At 43.8% G+C, this 27,410-nt stretch overlaps 1 protein-coding gene across 1 annotated transcript in view; it reads right to left on the reverse strand.

The window, feature by feature from the left end:
* The window catches only part of LOC103063405 (transmembrane protein 132D), a 182,707-nt gene that overhangs the window by 142,416 nt on the left and 12,881 nt on the right, over window positions 1–27,410 (reverse strand). The window contains exon 2 of the mRNA XM_088135294.1: window positions 1–107. This exon is cut by the window's left edge and continues 785 nt beyond it. Within this exon, the coding sequence (XP_087991420.1) occupies window positions 1–107 (107 nt within the window). The remainder of the gene's footprint in view (window positions 108–27,410) is intronic.

Below are 27,410 nucleotides of genomic sequence, written 5' to 3' on the forward strand. Positions count from 1 at the left end.
GAGGAAGAACGAGATGTCTGCATTGTGGATGTGATAACTCACAGGCAGGTATGTTGGCAGCAAGGAGAATTTGTGGATGCTTTCCAGAATCCCCCGGCTTTCTGACACTACAAAAATGAAATGAGAGATTAGACTCTAAACCTCAGAAGCTCAAAAACCAGGGGAAGCCACCCATTACCATCCAGGGAAGGGCCATAGCTCTCTCACCAAACACCTCTTTCTTGGGTTCACAAAGCCAGGGTAGTGAACGTGGCTGCAGTGTCGTGACATTGCTAAGTTGGGTCAGTTTACTGCAGCTTAGTATCTTGTAGCAACCCAACCTGTTTGGTTATTCATGGCTCAATGGATTCTAAGAACCCAGAATATGGGTTCATTCCATAACACGGTTAAGCCCAGCCAACGTGTAACAGATTCAACTCCCTACCTCATTAGACAAGCAAAAGATCTGTGCCTGAAATCATTTCCAATCACTGCAGAGAACACTGAACTAATTAGATTAATGCCCAGACTAGTGTCTGGTAGATTTTTATGCTTGGAATGCAAATTCCCCTAAGCCCCAACCAACAAAGGTGGAGGATTATGGGAATCACAGTCCAAGATATCAAATTGGACTGCGATTCCCACAGTCTCGGGCTAGTATCCAGATGTCTGCAGAAAGCCGTAGATGTTTTGTAGGACTAGGACTTACAGAAATTTGGGGAGAGGAGGAGGAGAGTTTCTATGCATGCCACAAATAAAGCAGGATTCCAGTTATACAATTTGGGGAAGGGGAGGGAGGGAGGAAATCTGCATTTCAGAAAAGACTACAGGAGTTTGGGGAAAACAAGCTCCACAGCTTCAAAAGCATGCCTTTCCTATTTTTATGTCAGTTTTCTGTGCTGCCAGTAGAGTTTATGGCATCTCTTTGTGGTGCCTTTATGACTGTGCTTTAAAGGCATGCATAATTAAAGGCCAAAACAACTGCAGAAAGACCAGCTGATGGATTCTTGGCACGCCACATACACCAACCGTTGTCCACAGAAAATTGCAACTAAGCTTCGGCCCAGGGAAAGAAAAGAACAGGTTTTGAGGCCACCAGCAGAAACGTAAATAGGGCAAGGGCAGGACATAACTCAAGACTCAGAATGTTGGCTGACGTCATAACTCAAGGAGGCTTCCTACCTACTTCAACACACTATTAAAGATGACCCAGGACGTTCACAAAGCTGTAGAATAAACACAGCGGAAATGCATCGTTGAGCTTCATCATGCCCCAGCCAGCCTAGCCAAGGAGGAATGAAGAGGGAAGTTGTAGACCTTCACACGTTCCTAGTGTTGGCCATCACCAAGATGAAGCATAACTCAGAACAGACAGTTTTCTGGAGGGCAGTGCAAGCCCTGAGAAAAAGGCAAGGAAGTGCTGAAAATTGTGGTATTCAAATTCTCCTGGTTTTGGATCCAGATCCCTGACTATCCCTACAATAAAGCATGCACTCTGGGTTTTTGCTTTTTTTTAAGGTAAGGCTAGTAGACGTAAAATCTAAACAGAGGAGTGAATCTCCTCACCCCCTTTTTTTAAAGCTTAAGAAAACAACAACAGCCTTAACTCTTAATTACATTTTTCTTAGCTAGGTCTTGATGGAACGCATTAAATCACCCTGGCTTGGCATGAAGCACATCAGATCACCCTAACTTGGGGGCTAGGAGGGAGATAAATGTGATTTCCTGGTTGCTTATTAATGTTTTAGATTTTAATTGAAATGCTTTTTTATTATTTGGTTTGGTTTGTATCTTTTGCACACTGCCCGGAATTGCAACGTACGAGTGGGGCGGCCAGGCACATTCAATAAATAAAAGAGATACTTGAGAACAGAGTCCAGATTCTTGTGATGGAATGGAATTATGAAGGCCAAGCTCAGGGAGACAAACATTTTCTTAGCTCACTGCGTGGGAGGAACAAGAGGATGAGACTGGCACCTCCCTGAGGAATTCACACTGTTGTGGCTGGAGGACTTTGGGAACTGGGGTTTGAGTCTGGGAAGATTGATGTCAGGCCTAGCCCAAGGAACTCCAAGAGACCATGCAAATCCAGTCCAGCTATGTTTATTAGCTACAACCTCTAGCAAGAATCTTCCCAGACTCAAACCCCAGTTCCCAAAGTCCTCCAGCCACAACAGTGTGAATTCCTCAGGGAGGTGCCAGTCTCATCCTTTTGTTCCTCCCACGCGGTTCCGGTGAGCTAAGAAAATGCTTCTCTCCTTGAGCTTGGCCTTCATAATTCCATTCCATCACAATCCTAGACAATTCAGCAGAACACCGTGGCTTCTCCATGTGTTTGAAATGCATCACCGCCACCAATAACAACAGCAATCCACCATGAAAAGAACCAACAACCTTCTTAGCAAGGAAGTCATGGCCCTAAGCTCCTGATGAGCACCTTCTCTTCAGAAGCCAAAGGCTTGAAGCCATTCCAGTGGACCTCCACAAAGGTCTCACCTGCCGGGTGTTGCTAGAGTCTCTCTTAATAAGCCATTTCCACAATTATTACCCAACAGGGCAGTGAAACCTGCTGACATTTCCTACCAAAAATGAAAATAAAAGGGGAGTGGGATAATGTCCAGGGGAGGCTTAAAAGCGGACTCTATCATTTCCAGAAGAATTTGAACATGTACAGAAGACAGGAGTTCTTAAGCGAGGACAAGAATAGAGGAGCTTTGCTTCTGTTGAGATCAGCAATTTTTGTATGCTAGGAATTACACTACTATTCCTGTGCTAATTATAATTTCCTGCGGAGCTGCAGAAGCAGGTGGTCTGGTGGATAGAAAGGGAGTTTTTATGGGTTCGTCTAAGTGGCTTGTAAGCAGCCTTACGTTACAAATGTCTTCCAGATCTTTGTCCCCCATTCTTCTTCAGTTTGACCACCTTTCTTTTTCCAAAGGGGGGGGGGAAATCTGTGGGGCAGATTTTGGGGTCCTGAAAAGGCTCCAAAGTTAACTAGAAACGCTTGAGATGGGTCTGTTCCCTCCTCGCATCTGTGAACCTCGAGGCTCTGAGCCCAGATTGAACAGCAAGAGGAAGAGGGAGCGATCTAGGAAACGCTGAATGTGAAGATCAGCAAAATCAAAAAATTGGATCCACCTCTGTAGAAAGCAAGGATGAGAATTGCTCGGGGGGTTTGTGTGGCATGAATGTTCCCGTTCAGACTGTGTTCCCCGCTTACAGGTTCTTATCTTGCCCCCACCTTTCCCCACTCGTTCCTCATCAAAACACCATTAAACAGACCGAGGTATCCGAAGACAAGGAACAGAACGGAGTGAGGTTCCCAAGCGCTTAACTATTCCGTTCGCTTTGCTTATTAATCACTGCACCATCTTCAAATTCCTAGCGGGTGCTTCGCCAGGTGATCTGTTCAGATTTCAAAAGAGATTGGATGCAAAGAGAGACAGAGAAAAAAAAATCATTTTCCCCACCTTAGAATTACTTGAATGTAACATTTAGTCCGATGGGGGGGCGGAGGAGAGGAGGATGTGAAAAAGGAGACAAATCTCCAACCCTCCATTTTACGTCCCCCCCTTGCCTTCAAAACGCCATTGCTCTCTCAATGAGCTTGTAAACGTAAAAGTAGGCTTTCGTTAACTTAGTAACAGATATATAGAAAGAAGAGAGCTGTGTGTGTGTGTGTCTCCAAACACACAGAGGCAACGCAAAGGCAACTGGGTAAAACAGACCGAGCTTCTTCTCCAAATGGAGAGGAAACGCCGTGTGCTGAATTTTAAGCGGTAAGGACCTGGCAGCTGCTTACCAAAACAACTAAAAGTCAGCGTTTTCAAATAGTTGTCTTGCACGTGATCGAGGAGAGACAGGCGTTACAGATGCAGAAACTCCTATGCGGCAACTTCCCCCAGATATGGAGCCCTGTCTGGATTTGGGTGGGTAGAATTTAGAAACTTGGTCCCCCCCGAAAAGCTGATGGCAGGTCTTATGTGCTGCTGGATCTGACCTGGTCCCTATGTTGCACCAAGCTACGGCTTAGATATGCTGTGCTGGATAAATCACAGTTTCCCCCTACGTGCTACATGCTAAGCCATAAATCTTGATCTGCAAAGCACTGTGGGGCTTGGGATAGTCCATGAACTCACCCTGTGCTCTTTGGGGTTGGAAATGGAAATTGCACAAAAATAAACACTGTCCTATTTAGTCTTCTCCAGATTCTGCAGTTGTGAATGGATCTCTTGAGGACTACTGGTCGTCCCAATGCCACAAGTTGCCATCATGGCTGTAACAGTGCCCCCTAAAAACATGTGTGGCAACCAGATATATCTGTGTGGGCTGGGAACATCATCATACTACACCATAGCATGGGGAGTGTTATGCAAATCCAGCCACCCTGACTTACAAGGCAGGATTTGGGCTTAAACCCATTCAAAATCTTTGAATTTGTTAAAATCACCAACCTGTACCTGTACCTACCCTGTTGTTCCCAGATTCCTTTTTCAAAGAAGGGGTAAGAAAACACAACCTAACCTTGATGACCTTGACCCTAGTTTTGCCTTGAAAAAGACAATAAAAACTGAACTTCTTTATCTTGAAGTCTCAAAAGGTGGCAATGCCCAGGTGATCTGGACTGGGTTTGGGAACTAAGCAGGGTCAGGCCTGGTTAGAACTTGGAAGGGAGATCTCCAGGGAATTTCAAAGGTATAGGCTGGACTGAGAAGTCAAAACCATCTTGGAAGAAAGGAGAGAGAGTTCACTTTCATAACCCTGCCTAGGAAACTACATCAACATGTCCATGAAGTCTCCAGAAGTCCATCACTGTAAGCCTTTCACTTGCAGTAGTAATAGTTGTTTTAGTTATCATCCTTATTTCTGTTATTTATGAGATTTATCTCCAACTCAGACCTTAGACTAGGCAGTTGTAGAAAGGACTATGGACCTGTGATACTTCTTTGCTCCAACACACTTTGTGATAACCCTCTCTGGGAAGAGTAAAAGGTTCAGCAATCAAGAAGGAACTAAAAAAGACAATGATCTATCTGCCATAGACTTTGTGAGAAACCATTTTATTAAGAATGCAGGTTTAAAGGAAGAGTTGCTGCAGAGCAAATCAGAAGAAAGAATGAATTGGCACGGCGTTTAAGTTTCGCTTTATTTTTAATCAGCATTTTTTTGCACTCAGCCTCCCCTCCCTCCAAAGCATGGAGTCCATCTGATCTTCACAGTAGAGTTGGGCTAAAAAGCCACCAGTGGACGTGTCCACACAGTAGTGAATTAACAAGATTGAAGGTCTGAGAAAGAACAGAAAATGGACTCTCAAAGGCCCCAGCTGAGTCATATGTGGGTTGTAGTTTTGTGGGATGGAGACTGTGTTGTGATCGAAAGCTTCCAGATCTGGACATGGCTTGGAAAGAGATCACAAAATGCCCGAAGTACACTTCAGAAGTGTTGCATCTTCCCCAAAGCTGAGACTCAAAGCATCTACAGAGGCCTCGAGAACATGCAACCAACCAAGCTGTAGGGAGAAGAAATGGATTCCATTCTCCTTTTTAAGGAGGGAGGAAAAATCAGCAAGAGTGACCCATAAAGGGTGGGGGGATGATTGAAAATCTGAGGGTTTGGTCAAACCTTTGACAAACAGGTATGTGTTTTTTGAGCTGACGGTGGTCAAACAACAATCACGAACCAAAGTGGCAAAAAATAAAGAGAGAGTTGTGTTTTACCATCTGTCTTCTTAATTGGAGTGGGAGAGACACAGGTATTGTATCTTATCAGTGCAGACCAAATGAACAGCACAGGCAGGTTTCTTTCCAAGTATCTAAACCCTCCATTTTGGGAAATAAAAATTCCAGCAGTGAAAGACAGAAGCCGAGGAAGCCAGATGCTCTAACGGACCCTAGCTGCACAAATCCTAGAATGTAATTATTTTGTACTTTTAACATTCTCCAGATTTTGCAATGCAATGCCTTTTCTCGATTTATTTATTTATTTATTTATTTATTTATTTATTTTTAAGTTTTCACCTTGCAGACAAAATGCAAATTTTAAGGGGGAAAAATATACAAATAAAATCTGCATTTTTCACAGGTGGAAGGCACAGGTCTCCTCTGTCTCAAAATGTGAACGTAAACCCTTCCTGCGTGTAGAAAACTAGACATCAGGGATGAAGGTTCTTCTGACATGCTAACTTTCTAGTTGCAGACACTGTTCCTAGAGTGCTCCAATGCCAGTGGCCTCAATGTGAAACAGTATTTGGCTGTTGGCAACAGAGCAACTAGAAGCTTACCAAAACTGTGTTCCTCTCTCAGTAAAATGCGTATCCCTCTACCCTAAACCTGTGTGCATACAAATCTATGAATGCCCTTTGCACTTTCTCCCAACAGATCAGAAAATGACAGCAAAGAACCCTGGAATTATTAAAGGTTGCTTCTGATGCATAGATTTTCCGTCACTTTTCACCCAGCTCATTTGGAAGGGAGAGAAGCCGACGGGGCAAGATTAGATCTATGGGGATACGATGATTAAAACACACCTAAACTAGGACAGTGGCCTTCTGTGACAAATTGATCCACACCCCTATTGGCTCTCCTAACAGAGAGAAAGCCACCCACCATATGTCAGAAGCAAGCACTCGCTCCTCTAATAATTAAGTGTCTGGGAACCTGCATATCATCAAGTGTCATTATTTCTAAACAGGGACTTGGTGGGTGCTTGGAGAAACAGAAGACTTAGCAGCAAAGGAACTTGGGGGAAGAAAAATATTGTCACGTGGGTCAGGCTCAGAGGATGGCAAGGGAGGTTTACCATGAGTAGCACCCATAAAGGTTAGGTCTGGTCAATTCATCTTTTGGTTCCATCGCTCATGTGGCTTCTCTTGCCCAACAACCTTGTGGAAGAGGCTACACTAAGGCTCGTAGAAGCTGAGATAAAGCCACATGCTAGACAATGCCAACGTGTCCAGAGTTGGACGCTTTCGTGATTCAGGTTGTTGTACAAGGATAGACAACCCAGAGCCCATGTGACTGCTTTGCACCTCATTTGTGGCATCACAGAATAACTTTTTCAGATCCTTCACAAGGTCAGGAGGCCAAACTATTGCACATGATGCCTCCAACGCTGGCCAGCCCTGAGACAAGCAGTGTGACAATAACAGGGATTATCTTTGCATGCTATGCAAAGCAGATCATCACATCATGGCTTAAGTGTTTAGCCAGGCCTCTTCTGTGAACACACCAAAACTTGGTTTGGCAAAGGTTACAACTGAACATTGGAAAAAACGTCCAAATGGTGATGAGAGTTTGACAGTAGAACTAAGGTCCTAAAGAAGTAGACAAGAAACAAGAAGATCTTTATCACTTGTAGGTATTGGAACAGAATCTTGAAAGTCTGGTCAAAGCAATTCCTCAGATCAACTTACACCTTGCATAATTAAAGTGGCATTACTCTGAATCTCTTTCTACTCTGCCACTCTCCTCTGGACACAAGAATCTTTTCTGCAATGGCCCCACTTCTTCCTTTAACTGCCTTGCTGACTCCTCTGTGTTCTCAAGATCTGTTAGATATTTCATCACAGATTCTCTTTGTTGGATGAGTTCAAGTGGAAGCTGGACAGTCATCAGTTTAACCTGCTTTAATTTGGATTCCTTCACTAAGCAGGGCGTTGACCACCCAACTTCTTAGTTCTTCCAACTCTGGATTTAGGTTAAGCATATATGAATCCAGCTTTTCTTTCCCTAGGTCACCCTATGAGTTTCATGGCTTGATGGCCATAGGACCTTGAGTTTCAACATGTCTGACCATTAGCCTTTTTCACCCAGCATCATGCAGCACAACAAGAATGGAGGGGCATGAAGTCCCACCACCACCGTGAAAAGTTGATAGTGTAGTAATTATGGGGAGGTGAAAAAATCAGTGTCTTTTTAAGTAAGAGCCAATGGAGGAAGAGACAGGAAGGGTGAAGACTCAAGATATAAACAATAACACAGAGAAGTCAGAAATATAAGAACTCTTGAACTAATTCATGCAAAATACACATTTCATTCGGAAATGAAAAACAAGTATCAGAAAGGAAGGCTCCACGTTTGGCACCCGGTGAAAAGATTAAGGGGATTTCTGACAACCTTCTCGTGGAGGGCACAAAGAAGAATAGGAGCCATCATAGGATTAAACAAGATGAGATCTGCCTGAAAGAGATGTGGGGAAATAGACATGTCTGGGAAAGTCAAGTATGCATTTAATACAATGCACCTTCTGGTCCTGAACATCCTCTTTCAATTTCAGGAGGGGCGGGGAATAGTCTCCATTTTTATTTTATTAAAGGAGGTGGCATACCTCGTAGTCCAACGCCGTGGGAGACTCATTTCACAGTAACCCAACTGAACTGCCACATCTCCTTATCTTTCCCCATTTCTAGCAACTCCCCAAGACAGATGTAGGGAGAAAATTCCTCATATATGCCTCTTCTGGGTCGAGAAAATCAAGCAGCTGGAAAGGCTGCTCGTCAAAACAGGAGCCAGTACCTCAGTGCCCTCCAGATGTTTTGGACCACAGCTTACAATCTGGATGTAGTTTGAATCATCTGGAGAGGTTAAACCCAGCCCTGATGGTGGATTGGTTTGTTTGGTCTATTCTGATTGTAAATGGAACGCTAGGGAGATCCTTCCCAAGGATCTGGGATGGCTGTAGATATCGTCATAATGCATGCACTGTTCCAACTAATGCAAGTATGATGATGATGATAATGATCCCTAATTAGTATTTTAGTTTATTTTGTTTATTAGGTTGTTGGGGGGTTTGCTTTTAATCCTCTGGGCACCATCCAGAGTTGCTGCTGTAAAACAGACAGCTATATACCGGTAGTCCTCACTTAATGACCACTCATTCAGTGACCATCCGAAGTTACAATGGCGCTGAATGAGGGGGACTTACGACCGGTCCTCAAAGTTGCAGCTGTCGCAGCATCCCTGTGGTCATGTGATTGCCATTGGTGACCTTCACAGCTGGCTTCCCACAAGCAGAGTCAAGGGGAAGCCGGCAGGAGGTTGCAAATGGCTATCACATGATGTCTCGCTTAATGACCATGCAGGATTCACTAACAATGGCAACCGGAACTGCCATCGTAAGTCAGTACAGTCATGTGATTTTTCACTTTATGACTGCGTTGCTTAGCAACAGAGTTCCTGGTCCCAATTACCCTTGTTAAGCAAGGACTACCTGTAAATTGTTTAAATAAACACATAAACAAACCATTAGCTATAATAAATCAAGTTGCTTATCCTTGAAACAGAGATATGTCTCAGGATCCTGACCAAGGAGAATTCAGAGGTAGGTGACTCCATTTAATGGCTCTATTTAGAAGACTGAAAAGAGGTGCGGCTTTGGCTTCTCAGCTGTACCCCATTACCTGTGTGCTGACCCCCCTGTACCGCCATGACATATTATGGGAACGATTCAAAAGAGCATGTGATAGAGATTGCAGTTTCTTGGAACCAGTTGCAAAGCTGGTGGTTGGGACCAGAAGGACGACCGACGGACATCTGGAGGACCAGGGCTACAACTGTTAAAAGTCTGGGGGACCAGGGGGACAAGTGTTAGAAGTTTGGGGGTTCCAAGTTGGCCCCCAGTCTCTCAAGTCACCAATCCCATTTTCAACCAACTGCCTCCTCCTCCCCCATGCTAGAAATTGGCCTCTTTCGTAGCAGAAAGGAGACAGGCTGACCTCCTAAATCAGTGCCACAGTATTGGCTATTGATCTACAGAGCATTTTTAGAAGACCAGCTTTCTCCCCAAACCGCTGACAAGTAAAGTGGTTTTTCAAAATATAGATCATCTTAAATTGGCCAGCAGCCACCCAGAAGGCTGGGCAATTTTTCTCCTTGGAGGAGAGGGCAGCTGCTTCATAAAGACAGGTATGAACCTTCTGGGCTCCTGACATTAGAAATCATGAGACTATATCCAAAAGGCAGGGAATGAGAGAGAGAGAAAGCCATCCCCATCATGTCACATTTCTTATTTTTATTGCGACGTCGGTTCTCGGCGCTTAAAACATTACGAATCCATTGCAGCAGAGAGAGGCTTGGAAATGGTTTGGGTGGAGCAAAGGCTTGATTTTGGCAGACAGATCTACCAAGAAGATAGGAGAGATGAGGCACCTCTCTCATCCCCTACGCTGAGCCCAAGCAAACATTGGATGCAAAGGGTGTTTGCACAGTTCCAAGCCAGCACTGGGTCCTGTGCAAACATCTGGCTTGCCTCACACCCTCCGGAACAAGATCTGGCATCAACCAGGAAGAGGACCGATTACTCTTGCCCTGTCCAAAACGTGGGGTGTTTCTTGCAGAGAAAAAGACTCCGGGACATCTTGGGGCTATCTGCAGGCTCAGCGTTGCCTTCACCCAATGAAAGCAGCATTTCGATACGAGCTGAGTCAGCCTCTGGTTCAAACTCCAAAGCCGTCAAGGGGCCAGGTAATTATAAGACTTGTGGTGCGGAATAAACAATAATCAGCAGCAAAGCAAAACCTCCATTTCTAACATCGCTTTACCCTGTAATTGTTGTATGAAGGGTTTTTTTTTTTTTTTTTTAAGTTCTGCCTCTCTCCCCAACCCCCAAAAGACTCTCAGAGCAGTTTATGAACTTAAAATAGTTCCTTCTTCCAATCATCAACTTGAAAAGGCACGACATGAAAGGAAAAGAGGGGGGCTGGGGGGAAGGAAAAATAAAGCATTATTCCAAATAGATGTCAGTGGCAGAATTCTGATAGGTTTTTCTGGCTCCAGAAAAGAAAGCAAGCTCCCTCCAAATACTTCTTCACTGGCTGATTTGTGCAATGTTGGTGTCTCTGTGGTGTGTTATGCTTCCCGGAATAAAGAAAGCTCTCATTTTTCTCCCAATGGATGAGGGCAGAGGCTACTACTTTTTATTCCATGAACATGACTTGGAAACAGGTCCTAAAAAGAGGAGATGGGTTTTGCAAACAGGCCTGGGTTTAACTTGTAACCGTGAATGTCAGGAGGAAAAGGATTGGGCAATGCCCCAGTGAGACATCTTTTGACTTATATAGATTCCATAAAATTCTATACAAAGAGTTATGAGAAAAGGGCACCTGGATATCACATTGAACGCATGGATTAAAAAACGTCTTGCAAGCACGACATTTGGCCTGATCTGTTAGCACAGGAGAAGAGTGGAAATCAGCTGTTAACTATGGTGAACTGCAGCTATGTGGCCAAACCAAATGGAGCAAGGACTGAAGATGATTTCAAAAAGCAGGTTATTGTCCACGGGACAGCCAGGGCTGTGTGAAGTGGCACGTTTCAAGAACAACGTGGCTCCCTGATGAAGAAGACTACTCATTTGGACACTAATTCGCTGGAACTATGCAAATATGATCCGAGTGAGGACAGGAAATGCCAGTTTAACTAGATAACATCCGTCGGATCTGATCAAAATCAAAATCTGATTTTTCACCATGATGGTATTAAGATTCCTGATTGGCTGGACTGAAGAGCAACTCAACAAACCGTTTTTTTCTGAACCGACCATAAAAAGGGTTGTTGAGAGAGACAGCAGAGTAAAATTCATATGAAAATAGAAGTGTTTCAGATGCATTCCGAAAACACTTTCAACCCTCCAGAGCCTCCCCTGTTTTTCAGGGGTATCACACACACACACACAAATCAGTACAGCATCACACAACTCACCGAACATCTGCCCAATAGCAATAAACTGGAAGGTTTTCACTTAAACCCGCTTCAGAAAGTTTCCTGTAACAAACCTTATCTAATGAACCTCCAGCTTTCTTCGGGTCAACTTCGTTACATGCTGTAAAAATCCCCAGAACCTTTTTAGCATTTACAAAGTCAAGGCAATTTAAGAGAGAGCGAAAACACTTCGCCGAGCACTCTACCTTGGATCAAACAAAGATCCAAGATCTCGGCTTCTCTGCCAAATCAAAACACGTGAGTCAAAATCCATTTCTGACCACTTAAGCTGACCCAGCAAATTAGCAGGCTCCATGAGGGAGAGAACGCTTTGCAGAATTATGGCTTCTCCGCCGGATCATTAAAATATTTGTGGCAACAACTAGCTCAAAGTGGAGGACTAATTTTTTCCTTCTCCTCCCCCCCCCCGCCCCTTCAGAAGCCAACATTTTAAATACTTTTGTCTAGTGGGTGTTTCTCCAGATCTAGCTTTTTCTCTCTCGGCGCCAGGCGGAACAGCTTTCTTTCACATCCAAGCGATAAGACGTTACAAGTCTTTGAGACACCGATAACCAAGCTGATTAGGAGAGTGACAGAAGTAAGGGAGAAGACATTCAGCACCTTATTTCTGTTCCAGATCAATAACCTCCACTCCTTCCAGCCACTCTCCAGCCGCAAAGGAACTCTCCACTCTTCTGTGATAGTCCAATAGGGCTTTAAAAAAAACAGTTTCGAAAGAAATGCACCCAAAGAGATGGAGGGTTCCTATTAAAGGCAAAGCTGGGGATTTTTTTCCTGCAAAGAGTTATCGCTAGTGGCTCTATTTAGGCAGCTGAGAAAGGAATAACGTGAACAAATGATTCAGGCTTAGATTCTGTAGTCACAGACATGGAAAGCTTTCTGGGTGAACAGACCACACAGAGCTGAAGAATCTTAGCTTGGCATGGATACTTTCTTATCTAAAGTTGCATGCAGAAAGTCGACTTTGCCCTTCCATTTATATACGTAGCACCAGGGAGAGAGAGCTCTTCCAGGGGGGAATCCCTGTCTGTTATTACCACCCCAACCAAACCAAACCAATTGGGAGAGAAAAGAGGAGACCACCCAGCCAGCAAATCTTCTGCCATGCCATGCCAAGGGGACCGTTTTGCTCCCCATCCGTTATGAGAACTAAGGGGGGAAATTCACACTGGAGTTGGTTCTGAGAGGTCTTGAGCTGAAACTTCCCAGGATTCGCCGTGGAAGATGATTTCAATAGATGACAACTGTGGCAAGATTTTGATACGCAGAGAGATGGAAGGATCCGACACTGCCCAGAATGGAGGAACGGTTGGTGAACCTGACAGATCTTGGATAACTTGACTGCTCTGATTAGAGAAAAGACATTATTTACATGTATGGGTGACTGGAAACCTCTTATGGACTTTTTGCGTGAAACAGAAACAAATGAACTTGTGATTTATGGCTCTGATGATTAGTCAGGAAGAGAATCTTGATGTAACTCGAGAGAGAGAGGTTAAAATATCATTGTACTTATAACTGCTGCGAAGAATATCGGAAGCCGCTTCTGTGTTTGCTTTCTTTTCTGTTTTTCTTCAATTATATTTTCCTTGCACTTTCGGGCCTCTCTTCGATTGCTTCCTTCTTCTTTTTTCTTCCTTCATTTATATGAGCTGGTATTAGTTTTTATCTTCTCGTTTAAACGTTTCAATAAAATGTTATATCTGTATTTCTCCATATGTTTGTCTTCCCAGAATTCGTTTCTGCCTTACCTGATACGTTTTCTAGTCTGCTTTGTAGCTTCAAGTCTCTGAGATCTAAACAAGCCACGTGTAGCCTAGGATGCCAAAGAGCCTCCCTTCACACATTGCTATTCTAATTTTTAAGGGGGGAGAGGAAAAATTCATAATATACACAATCATTGTGTTAGCGCTGTTTAATGTAGACTAACTTTGGTGGAACCCAAATGAAAAGAAAGGAATTGGGGGGCGGATTCTGGCCCTGTCCTCTTTGCAGCCCCTCTGAGGTTTGACTACAGTTGTGGTTCCCTGACCTCAACAGAGCGCTTCAGTCTGGGCTGAAGGAAGAGGGGGGAAAAAACCAAAGAAACGATCCAGGATAATTACAAATTTAATTGCAAGCCCGACCTGTCATCTCCCTTCCGTTACCAAGATGGGAAAACCAACGATGTGCCTTGAAAGAACCACCGGAAGCTTTTCTCTTTTAGAAAGAGAGATGTTACCTTCTCCCTGCCAGCCCAGAATGGAACCATCATAGTTCATCAGACGACTGCGTTTTGCAGCAAACCCAAACCCTGATATGAATTACAAACACAGAGACTGTCTCAAAAAGCAGGTTCTAAGTGGATATCGCAGCGTGAACTGGTGGCCTTAGCAAGGGGGAAGAAGCTAAAACTTCCAACTCTGGATTCCCCAGATGGGGCTCTGCTTAACGACTTGCAAGGGGGGGAGTTCTCTCCCCCCTCCCCAATTAGCAGCATCAATTAACCAGCTTCATGTTAAAGACGGTGGCTTTTGTACTTAAAGGAATGGAATAAGCCCCAGATTCTCACGACCCCTGAGCTGGGTTTCCCAGTTGTGTGGGAAAGGACCCTGAAAGCAGACTTGCCTCCCCCTGCCCTCTTTGTGTTTTTGACCCCAGAGGGGGGTAAAAAGAGTTATTCCCATCCAGCCACAACCAACTTGAGTTCTAAATTAGCTCCGAAAGAAATTCCGCCAAGCTTCTGTTGCCTCCAACGGCAGCCTTTAGAATTACTCTTGGTTTACGTCTATTGCAACCTGCAGAAGGGGAAAGAGGCAACTCCTTCTCACCGATCAGCTGCCAATTTCCAAAGCTGGGCCCCTTTGTCTGTCTGTCACTCTCCCACTCCCATTCCTCGCTCGAAGAATCGGATGCAGGCAGTCGCCACCAGCCATTAACACTCATTTATCCAAGTCTCCTGGAGCTAAGTCTCCTGGAGCTAACGCAGCCAGGTAAGGAAGCATCTTTGCTTAGTTAATTAAGCTCAGAAAAGAAAGGCACATCTTCTCATTGTGCAGGAGACAAGATATTGCCTCTAGAATCACAGGGACGCTGTCATCGAAGAGGGGAAAATAGGACCAAGCTGTAAAATGGTCACCTGCTTACTGGCCTTACAACGGCATCTTCTGGGTCTCAGCGAAAACTAGATGCTGGCCCAGCGAGGCTCTTCTTGTCTTCAAGCCCCATCTCATTTCAATATTTCAGCTTGGGAGCTGTAGGCACCTGGCTTTGCTCACAAGAGAACCTTCCACAATCTCGTCCAGGGATGCAGAGTGAGGTTTGGGGGGCCCTGGGGGGCCCCAAGCCCTTTTCAGGGCATCCGCGAAGTCCAATAAACAAACATTTTGACCTTTCTCAGTTTTAATTTCTAATACAGAACATGTTGATCGATAAAACCCACATCAACCCAAGTTCTTTGGGGTCCTCAATCATTTTTAAGAATGCAAAGGGGTCCTGAGACCAACACGTTTGAGAACCATCGGGGTTGAGGATTCTCCCTTAGCTGTACGCTTTACAGAAAACAGATTTCTATTTCCATCACCCATAACTGTTATGGTGGAAGAGGACGGGAAGCAGTCTCCCCTCTGCAAAAGGACTGAGTCAGGAAAAGTTTGCCCAAAAAAACCCCAAAAAGACCTCTGCAGAATGCACACATTGCACTTCATCACCAAGAAGTCATTTTCTGGCATTGCTCAGCTCTTCCACTTTGCCCAAGGCAAATCCTTCTGGGAAATGGCAGTTTCTTTCTATTTTTTTATTTTTTTAAGCCCATCATATAAACATCTGAAAACTCAGCATTGATCTAGAATCTACTCAGTTGCTGGCACGTAGCTAAAAAGCACCTGGAGAATTTGCTGGTTGTTATTTGAAGCTGTTTATTATTCCTCAAGGACTCGTAGGCACACAAAGACACATCCTGGATTACATTATTACCACCTCCGGGTACAGTAAGGCTGCATTAAAGATGGCTTTCAAAACGGTTTGTGACAGGGGCCGTAGCAGATAAAATATTCCATGCCATCAGTCACATTGCAGAGAAGAAAGACTTGGAAACAACAATCGCTCTGAATTTCCACAGTCTACATCTCTTGGGCTAACCAAAGGAGGCCCAGGTTGACGAGATTCTCATCTATGAAGATCTGGAGAAAGAATGGGAGGCAAAAGGAGTATTGGGCTTACATTGCATAGAAGTTGCATTGATTTCAGTGGGTCTTTTCCAAGCAAAGACAACTGAGTTGGCCTCCCTAGTTTTCCAGACAATATTTCCAATATTTCCATCATGACGTTGGACCAGGTGGTGTCCAAAGTCTCTTCCTACCCTTAGATTTTAAGACTGTAAGAAACTCTGGGGAACCTGGCAGATAAAGTTCATATAGCATTCATTTGCACCTTTTTCTCCCTAAAGACTGAAAATGTGTCAAGCACAAAATTCTTTCCCCTAAAAATCAACTGCTGAGACAGATCATGGTGGTCCTGAAGTTAGAAATGAGAGGAAAGGCTGGGAATTTAAGGTCTCTGCAAGGGTCATTTTAAGTGCGTACTTCGACATGCCAGACAAGGTGTAATTGGGTTCCCAAAGCTCATGCATGTGAGGCTGTCCTCCCCAGATATCCAGGGAAGACCTGCATAGGGAAAATTCACCCTTGTAATGACCTGGATACAATCCCCAAATGACAGGAACCCTGACAGGTTGTGCTAAAAACCAAACGCCATTGAGAAGAAGAGAACACCTCTGCATTTCCTTCCGACAGTCAGCATTGCAAGACCAAGTAGGTCATAATTTTTTCCCCCTGCTTTGTTGGAACAAAGAGTTGTTGAAAGATTAAGGAAATAAGACTTGTAAATGCATTCTGCACCAGTCTAAGTGCTACATAAATACTGAGCATTAATAGTCAACCTATAAATGCTCTATAAATTAAGATACCCATTTGCAGTGTTGGGAATTGTAAATTAATCCCAGCACTATATCGGAAGGGCTGGCAGGGAAGAACGAGGCAGGACATTACAGTCAGCAGAACCAACGAAAGGGGGAAGGGGGCCTGTTCACCTGTTGGTGTTTGCTAGATCAAGCCATCCTTGATAAACCCCTTGCTTTACAACTTCGGGAGGCCCTCCAAATTTTGACTGGTGCATCTCCCAAAGCAAACCCAAGGATAGATTAGGACACCCTGCATTTCTGGGGTTCAGAAGATCTTGTTCACAAACTGCATTGAGTCTACTTGAGGAATTCAAAAAGTAGAATCTCCAGGCAGTGTCACAGAAGGGTTTCCCACTGTTGCCCATGGGTTGGGTTTTTTTTTCATTTTTTTCAACTTCCCAACGTAGCTTACAGCTCTGGAATCCCTTCGGGACTGCCTACAGCTCTGCTATCTCCGTTTGTTCCCCTCTGAAATAAAGGAAAATCGAATACAAGAGATTTCAAGTTGAGAAAGCATCAGGGTGTGGTCAACTCCCCTCCCCCCAATGCACACACACTACTGTTTTCCTTCAAAATCAAGGGGACAGTTGTGAAGCAAGCTCAACATCTCGCAGTTTGCACAACCCTTATTTCAGATTTGCAGAGCTAGCTCTTCTAAATGGAAGGGATTTTTCTCCCAAGTCTAGGGCAAATATACTGAAGAGCTGAATATTCCACATTTTATCAGGCCCGTGAGTTTCAACACTGCAAAATCATTCTGTCCAGCTGTACCAGCTGCAGCTCGCAAAAGACGCTTGTCAAAAAGGAGGGGTAGAGTGGGGAAAAGACAGACAACTTGCCAGTTATTGGCGTACAACTGACATACACAATTCTGATTGCTAAAAACAAATACTTACAGCTATTTTCAACAAAAAGTCATCTCCGGATTTTGAAACCACCCACTGTCTGTTAACGCCTATTGTCTGGATTCCAGGTAGAATCATGCATAAGTGTGCGTGTGCATATGTGTGTATACACACATACAAACATGGAGAGAAAGGGACAAGAGATAGAGAGAGAGAGACCAGATTTCTTCACACACACATATTCACAATTTTCTGGCTGTGGCACGAAACTACAGATGAGCATTTGTTTTAAAAATGAGCCTCGTTCCCTCTATTCATTTTAGCTGTAATGATAAAAACCAGGCATTATGAACCCAAAAAAAGCACCATCCTTTTCTATCAGGATGAAAAATTGTAATAATTTAGGAACAGCCTGTAGAGATCATGGATAAATAACGGGGGGGGGGGGTGCGGGGGGAGGGAAGGGAGAGAAAGAAAGAGAAGAAAATTGGCAGATTTTAAATGAGGAGTGAAGAGGGAAAATCTTGAGCTTAAATAAACAGTTTTTGAATGAAACCTCTTCCACTGGTCTTCCAGTGGGAGGTCATCAAATACTTTGGACCCCAATCCCCATAATCCTCAACCACTGTCACATCAGGTGCTTATGAGAGTTCTTGTCAAAAATATAGGTTCACTCTAGATCCGGGGTCCCCAAACTCTTCAACCCCTTCATGAAGTTGCAGACCCCCAAACATTTATATGAAAATAATTTAATCTATACTACTTTAACTAATAGTACTATGAGTAATAATAACAACATCATCATCAGCTCCTTGGATAGTCCCATCAACCCTTGGGGTCGATAGTGACCATTTTGGGGAACGCTGCTCTAAATGATCCCCTGCAACTTGCTGATTTCACTCTTGCTTCCATCCACCCCATACTAATTCACAGAGCTGGCTGCTTTTCTTCTTCTCCTGGAGAAGTACCCAGGTAGATCTGAGAAGATGGTTCATCCATCTCTAATTGCATTGATCTTACCTGGCTGCTGGCCATGGTCCTGAAAGAATTAGATTGCGGTCCAGCTCCCAACGCTGTTGACTGAGAATTGCTATTACTGTGTTCTTGGGGTCTCTTGCCTGACAAATCTGCGCATTATGGATAGTTTTTTAGTTTTAAGGTTTTAACCCAGGTAAATCATTACACGGTATAACATTTTCTTCTCTGAAAAGAAATGGAATACTCTCCCCACAGAGGTGAGGCAGGCCCCTTCCCTCCCAATTTTTTGGAGGGCATTGAAGACTTGGCTTGGCCAACTTGCCTGGGGCGAGGAAAGAGAAACTCGACCATGGGGATGGCTGGCACTTTGACAATGTGCCCTGAGTTTATTAACACCTAATTAACATCTGCCTCTTGGAAAGATTGCAAAGGAAGTGTGTTTTTAACATAATGAATTAATATGTATTTATTTTAACCAATATTTATTCTATTTTTACTGTAAACTGCCCAGAGTCAGTTTAGTGAGATGGGCGGTGACAAATTTGAAATATAAATATAAATAAATATAAAAGACAAAGGCATGCAAAAGGGATTTATTTATTTAAATCCATTTGTACACTGCCCAACTCCCAATGACCCTGAGCAAAATATTGTGCAAAATCTCCCTTTGCACAAGGCAACAGTTTGGGTTTGGGTTCAATGCTTAAGACACTTATCTACAATGAGAAATAGCTGGATTTTATCTAGCCCCTGCAACTGTACATCCAGGTACCCAGGTAAATCCCATATTTATCTACAGGGCTGTGTTTGTATTTCATTGGCCACTTAGATTGCAGTACTGTTAACATATAACATGGAGGCGTAGTTTAATCCAGATACCTTGTTAACGATAGCACAGCAAGACTCTACCAAATTGGGTTCATCTATCTGTCACGGCAAGCAAATCAGCAGGGATTGCTTCATTATAATTGTAAAAATAAACATTCTTCCTGTGTCCTTTGTGTTCCAGCAAAAATGTTGCATTCCAGCAAAAATCCATGTTGACTGATGCATTGATTCAGCAGTAAAAAAAAAAAAAATTAAAGTTATAAAACAAATCAACATTACCAAAAAAACAAGAGAAGCTGGAGGTTAGCAATGTAGCCAGAGTGAGGTTTGTGGGGCAAAGAGAAAACCTGCTGTCCCTCAGAACGTCTTCTTCTTGATAGGATCCAGAAGATAGACCAACCCAGAAAACACACTGAGGTTCACACATATTTAGCAGATCATGCATGACCAAAGTAAGTAGAAATCACTACTCACTGAGCAAAAGACTGAATCTACTTGCAAAAGCTTCCGTTGAGAAATTTGATCCAAAAGCAGTAAGTTCACACCTCCCAATGAAGCCTGTCTTCCAAGTCCTAAAAACCATTTGAGTTAAACTACTGAATCAAACCAGATGCCTATGAATCAATCTAAGGATTGAGAATGGCCTTCTCCTCTAAATCCATCTGGAAAATCCAACTGAGCTCTTCCTGTCTTTTGTCAGAAGATTAGCGTGTTTCATTTTTCAAATGCCTTTAAGGTGAAACTCCTCATCTTGTCGGGAAATCTAGACTTTGAAGAGCGACATCACCCCAAAATAAAATACAGCAGCACCCCAAGTAGGCACCTTTCAAGTGTGTTGGACATTAATTCCTACAATGTCTACCAAAAATGGGCACGGTGAGTTAGCTCAGGATGTCAAACCCTCTTCCACTGTGCTGTGAGCTCCCAGTGACAGAATCAGCCATAAGATAGGGCCCAACCCCTCAGTCCACCACCTCCAAGACCTCCAAATCCCTATTTCCCGATGCTTTTAAGGTGACTTGGGAAAGCTACATTTCCCAACACATAGGGAAGATGGTAGGACATAACACCAATCTCTCTCAGTAAAACAATCTCCCAGTAATCTATAATAAATGAGTTCCAAAGTGTAAAAGATTGGAAAAGATATTCAGATGCTGGGATATGTCTATATATACAAAGATCAGAATCACACAAGCTATGGTATTCCCTGTGACATTCTATGGATGCAACATTGGACTTAGAAGAAGCAGGATAGGAAGTGTATTGACACTTTTGAATTTTGGTGTCAGAGAAGACTCCTGAGAAGACTCTGGTCAGCCAAGAAAACAAACACAGAGATCGTAGAACAAATCAACCCAGAGTTCTCCCTTGAGGTACAAATGATCTGGCTGAAAATATCCTACTTTGGACACATGATGTGAAGACCCAGCTCTCTGGAGAAGGCTCTAATGCTGGAAAAGGGGAAAGGGGAAAGGGGGAAGGGGGAAGGGGGAAGGGGGAAGGGGAAAGGGAAGGGGAAGGGGAAAGCGAAAGGGAAAGGGAAAGGGAAAGGGAAAGGGAAAGGGAAAGGGAAAGGGAAAGGGAAAGGGAAAGGAAAGGAAAGGAAAAGGACCACCAGCAGCAAGGTGGACGGATTCAGTTACAGTGGCGATGGGGGCACCATTGGAAGTCCTGAAGGACCAGGTTAGGGACAGATTGTCACAGAGAAAATATATCTATGTGGTCGCTAAGAGTCAACCCTGACTTGATGGCCCATAATTGATCAAAGTGCAAAGGAATGTGAAAAAGTTCATTAGCCATAACTCTGCTTTTCACCACGTCCGGCCAAATCCATACTTCACTTGCTTACCCACCACAAGCCATCTCCAGAACAAACAAACCACCCCCTTTTTCTACACCATCAGCATTCCCCCCCGCCCCTCTGAAATTTAGGCTGCAGGTATTTCCAGAGTGAATTGAGAGGGGGGAAAAGAACCATAAAATTAGCACACACCAACTGTTGCTTGGAGAAGTTTTCACTCCCTGTTGAGTGAGAGAATCTCAGCTTTTATCTACCTAATTTCAATTAGATGAGATTCAAGCCCAACAGCTGCACACTTAAGAGTGGTTAGATATGGAAGAGAAAACAAAATGTGGGATCAAAGAAACTCACCCATTAGAACATTAAAAAAAAAACCCAAACCTGTTCACTAGCATCCACTCAGTGATTAAAGTGGTAATCTTCTTGAAGGAATCTAGACCATATTTGTTTACATTAATGTTAATAGCTTGCTAACGAATGATAAATGCATGTTAATTTATGCAACGGGAAATGAAGCGTTCACTGAAGACAAGAAGCAACTATCCACTGAAGGCTTCAACTCATCCAGGGTTGGAGAGCACGCATTAATAACTGCTGCTCCATTTGGTTATTTAGTTACCTCCACGAAGTCACCAGCATACCGATGAGCTGGCAAGGCCAGGTAAGCAGGGGAATGAGGGCGAGACAGGTACCATACCCAGTGCGAATCGTGACATCTGTGTTGCTACACAATACACAGCACACACACACGCTCCTGGCCCGTAGTTTTGCAGTGACACCAACTCTGATCAGCTCCCTGATTCAGCCCCGGAGGAAGTCAAGATTCCAAGATTCCTTCTGAAGGCCATTCAGTCCAGTCTCCAGATCAAATCAGCCAAACGGTGCAAGTCACTCAATTAAATCAGAACCCCCTTAAATCAGGGTTTTTTCAAACTTGGGAGAATTCTGGGAGTTGAAGTCCATACATCTGAAAGTCCCAAGTTTGAAAAACACTGCCTTCATGATTTGGATAAGTCGGACATTTTGGCCCATGGGGAGAATGGATCTTGTCTGAATTGCCCTGATTTTCCAAACAGAATCCAAAGTCTGGATCAAATGGCAAATCCAGATGGAATGCAAGATTCACAGGGTGATTCCCACACACATCCCATTTGCTACCCTGCAGCTTGCCCAAGACTGGCATTTGCCAGATGTTGGATTCCAAAGCCCATAATCCCCAAGAAACCTATTTGTGAGGTTTCCTCACAACCTATAAAGATTAGAATGGGAAAGACCCAGTCCATGGGTCCCCTGTGGCCCCTTTCCTTTTTCTCTGTAGCCCCTTAATCAAACTCCCAACTTTCAATGGCAAACCTCAAAGATTTGGTACCACGTGTGATGTTTTTTAGTGAAAACCCAAGCAAAATGCATCAATTTTCCTTACAATTCTCCCCCCAGTCAAAATAATCCTGCCACGCCCTTGCGGCTCTCAAAGGCGGAAACCAAGTCTATTGCAAAAAAGGCGCTTGCTCCTTCCAGTGAAGTCATTTCTGGTCCGATCAGAACGGCTGCTGCTGCTTCCTCCTCGGCTTCCTCTGACCATCTGAATTTTTTTTTTTTTTTAACAAAAAGATGGCCCAGTACTGGAAATCAGCTACATAGACGTACAGCAAGAGAAACTTTAGCTTTTGCAGGAAAGATGGTCTTGGTGACCTTCAGCTCCTTCTAAGCATTGATATTAGAGTCCCCAGGAGCTCTTCCTACTCATCTACTCCCAAGCTGAAAACAACGCATGGAAGACTAATCCACCTCAAAAACTCTGCTTGCTCACCAACATCATTCCCATTCTTGTCAAGAATGTCTCTCCAAATGCTTTGCCCATTCCTGTCATGTTCTGTTTCCCACACTGCCCCTGATGCAGCATGGACTCTGGGCAGACGCCACCCAGTTTGGGCCTTGTTCTATTTTCTCACCATCTTCCTGAGAAGATGCCCACCAGAGGTCTTCCCCAGCATGCTGGCTGGGAAATTCTGGGTGTTGAAGTCCACACATCTTAAGGTTCCTGAGGTTGAGAAACACTGGCTTAGTGGACCCCAAAGATCCCTTCCAGCTGTAGGCTTCTAAGATGTGTTTCCAAATGCTCCGTGATTTTTGTCCTCTCCACTCAAAAAGGTTGCACCTGTTCCTCCTTGCGAGCTGTACACTTCCATCCCTCGTTCATCCAGATCCATCAAGCACATTTCAAGGGGGATTGCCCCATTCTTCCTTGAAAATGCCGCATTTCCTTTTCCCTCAAGCAGTTCTAGCCCCAATTCTGAAACCACTATGAAGGAAATGTGTAGCACCAAGGCAGTCTTCTTGCATTTATCCCTCCACTCCTTCCCTCCCCAGAAAATCTGCCCGTCTTCACCTTGTAAGGAATCCTTGGTGATGGCAACCCAGATTTCCCAACCCCGTGAGTTATTTATGCCTTCCCTCAGTCTGGCGCCTTAAGCCTCATTTGTTTCCACACTCTAAAAGTCACACAACTAAGACAGAGAAGATGCTGTAGGAACATCTGGCAAGTCAACGCAAGTCCTATCACAAAAAAAAAAAAAAAAAGGACGAAAGGTTGATTTAGCTTTGCTTGGCAGTCTGCAGAAGGATGAATCAGTCCCATTTTGGGTGCCAACCCTCCTGCCCGCAAGCTCTGATATCTTATAATAATTCACTGTTCTGATAGCGATACTCCCCTCCTGTGGATCTCCTTGGCAGTATGTTTATTCAGTTTTATTGAAGGCATTAAGCAGGCACTCATTGTGCATAGAGCCTTGGAAGAGAAAATGGTAGCACAGATGCATCAGGAGAAGGGAGAATTGCCATCTTCCTGGTCTTTCTCCAGCCTGGGTAAATAAACTTTGATCCTAGTTGAACCATCTAGTCAATCCAAGACCAGGTCTCTTGGTGCCTGCCTGAAGGTCTTTTACATCAAACCAATTCAGGAGTCTCTAATCCAATTCATGAGGCAAATCAGATTGCTGATGTGATTTGGGGATCCAGTCTGGAGAATCAATGAGACATTCGTAAGCCTTACCTATGGGGGTTGCGCCATCAAGACCGGTAGCCAATGCAAGCAGAAATGCAAAAGGGACTAAATCTAGACCTTATTAATCTGTCAAGCCCATTTTCTAACTTCTCTTCAAAGCCATTCCAAATAGGCTCTTGATTTCAAGTGGGTTTTGTGACTATGGGTTTATTTGTCAAATTTCTAGGCCACCCAACTCCAGAATGACTCTGGGCAGCTTCCCAAGATTAATCCACATCTAAAACTTTGGTTAGGCTCAACTCTCATTAAACCTCAAGAAGGACTATTAATGGAAGATTGGATCTTCTTTTCAATCAACAGAAACATCTCTTCTCAGGAGCCCACTGACAATTAGCAGGTTTGGGTTGTAGATTCTTGGAGGTTGGTTTTTCCTTCATAGTCATTTCATGGCTCACCTAGGTAACATCTTCACTGCTATGATTTTGGAGAAGTGGAGTATCTTCTCTCAGTTCACAACACTGAAGATGTTACCTAGGTGGGCAATGAAATGACTGCAAATGAAAAACAAATGCTCCAACCTTGAAGTACATATCGTCTCTACAATCACAATTAGCAAGTTGTTAGTACCTAGCTGATGAAAAGGGTCCCAGGATGAATTTAAGGCAAACATCAAGCCCCCCAAAACAGAAAACTTGATGTTGCAAGATCAGGATGCTAAAGCTAGAAGTTTGAGAAGTAAAACAAACGGGAGGCACTGAAATCATGTTCAGTATTGTACTCAGTTTGGTTTAAGACGTTCTGCTGACTGGGGAAAGGGACGAGCAAATGTGGTCTGCATTCTGGAGAAGCCAACCCAGTCTTCGTTGCAAGCAATAAGACACGCTTCTACAGCTTCAGGAAAACTAGCCAGTTTGGAAAATGCAATACACACTAAGCCTCTAAGCCCCTCATTTCCACTTTCTCCCAACCCAAATGTTGCGGTATTGGTGACGAAATGAGCAAAGCACCTTATGTTCACGCGCCAAGATTTCTCTGATTGCTCCAAGTGACCCATCCCTCCAGCCTCTCTCAACTTGTCCTGAGTATAATTCAAACTCTAGCCAGACAGACCAGCTTATTCCCTTCCCTCACAGGAGCTAAACTGCAAGTTACTGAGTCAATGCAGTTCAGCCAACCAGAATTAGACGCATCGTCACCAGAAACATAAAACAGCATAGAGATTATTTTTATTTTTAGCCCACTGTTTTCCTTCCATCCATCTGTCTTCTGCTCAATTACCTGTAACATCATTTTACCCCTTGCTCCACTTTATTCCATTGGTAGAAAGTAAAATAAAACACAAATGTGCTCTTTTGACACCTGGAAATGAGAAAGCCAAGTCAGAATCTACAGTTCACAGGGAGAGTGACCTCCATTCACTTCCTGAAGAAAGCTAATTTAACGCAACTGCCACATACAATTACTTAGTAAAATGTAGTTCCAACCATGAACTTCCCCCTCCTTAATGTTAAAAGGGGGGGGGGAGGAGAGATTACTTAACTATGAAATTAATCTGCTCCCAAGGAGATTAAACTCTACATTTTCTTTAACGAATCAATAAAAAGTGGATCATTGGATCAGTTTCAAGCTCCAGTACGTTTTTTTTACCCATGTCAGGAACTATGGGGACAGATTCTGAAGGTCCACCTATCTCCAGTTGTCTTGGCCCGTCTAGTATGGTCCAGCAAGGTGGGTATGCTTCTAGTCCCAACAATTAAGGAATGCCAACAAATGGGACCCATGAAACATACCTACACTGTTGCAATTCCTGCCCTCTGGAATGACCTCCCTTGGGAGACGTGGTTCCCACCCTCATGGTGTTCAGGAAACTAGTGAAGATCTGGTTCTTCTCCCAGGTCTTGGGAACAGGGTGACTATGGAACCCTCCTTTTACCCATTTCGTTTTGTTCGGATTTCTTTTGGTCTTGTTTTCAGTACAGTATTTTGCTCGTCCAGCCAAGGATATCTTTTATACGCTTTTACATATATTGGTTCTTAGCGGTAAGCCCCCTCCACAGAGTCATCTGGGAGTTGGGCAGCCTATAAATTAAACACATGAATAAAATATTGCACAAATTTCTGCAGGGAGTCAATCTGTGTGCGGTTCAGCACCAGAGAAAGCTCTAGTGTTTGAAAAAGATGCTTATGTGGAAATGAAGGTAGCCGGAACTGGTTTGGGATCAACCTCCTCCTTCTCCTCCTCCTTCCAGACTTGTAGATGTCTGTCTTGTGAGCAACGAGATGCTCCTCTGAATTAAAGACCAGGGCTAGAAATGGGGCCTGTTATGCAAGGGGATATCTTCTATCCTACATTGTTCCGTGGCAGGAATGACCAAGGATTAAGAGTCACTTGTTGAAATGGGCAGCTATAGAAATCAAATAAATAAATAAATAAAATAAAGGTTATGGTTGCTCAATCCACTTAATCCTGATGATTGAATTAACTCTTTTCTGGGTTTACACAACCACCGACTCATAAACTAATCAAATGAGTTGAGTTTGCGCAGCGCATAAGCCATGCGCACACAAATTTAACCGAGGCTGAAGTTAACTAAGCTGAACATGTCATAAGACCAACATGAGGTCTTTCTCTGCTGAATTTGGCCTGATAAAGCAGGAGTACAATCATCTTACAACAGAGGTGCCTCCTCTCCGAGAGACACTATGGCTCGGACTGTATGACGTCCCGTTTGGCTTCCCCACTTTTTGCATGGAGAGATGGCGAAGTTGGCAAGAACGGTTGAGCACATGGTTCAGCACATGGTTGAGTAGATGGAGAAAGGTCCTAATTTCTTCTAAAAAGCAAACTATAAGATAATCTTCTAGTTGGAGAACAAAGGTTGCAATGGAGGAAAACCTTAGACTCTGGGCTTGCAACCACAAAACGGAGACTCCAGGCAGGAGATCTTTGGCCACAGTTCTACAGACCACCTGCAAAGGCTCCCTTAAAAGCATTCTCTTTAAGTGTTTGGTTGTTGAGTATAACGTTGACTAAAATTTCAATTTACGGACCGACAAACAGCCCTTGGGAAGTGGGATGGGAAGAATGTAACTAAATCTCTTTAAAAACTTGATAGACATTTTGCCCAGATTAGTGTTGGAAAATAATCCAAGGGCTAATCAATCTCTCTCTCTACCCCCCTTCCCCGTCCCAACTGAGAGTAATTGAAAGGAGAGAGATTCTCACCCCCACTCCATTTCATTTGAGTGAAGAGGGCTTTGAAAATCCCAGTTTAATCAAAGCCAGTTTTAACAGCTCCTAGGAGAAAAGGTGTTTTCC

The sequence above is a fragment of the Python bivittatus genome, unplaced genomic scaffold (genome assembly GCF_059951505.1).
Source record: "Python bivittatus isolate LINGU-HERP-01145 unplaced genomic scaffold, Pbiv_v1 ctg000100_np1212, whole genome shotgun sequence".
Lineage (NCBI taxonomy): Eukaryota > Metazoa > Chordata > Lepidosauria > Squamata > Pythonidae > Python > Python bivittatus.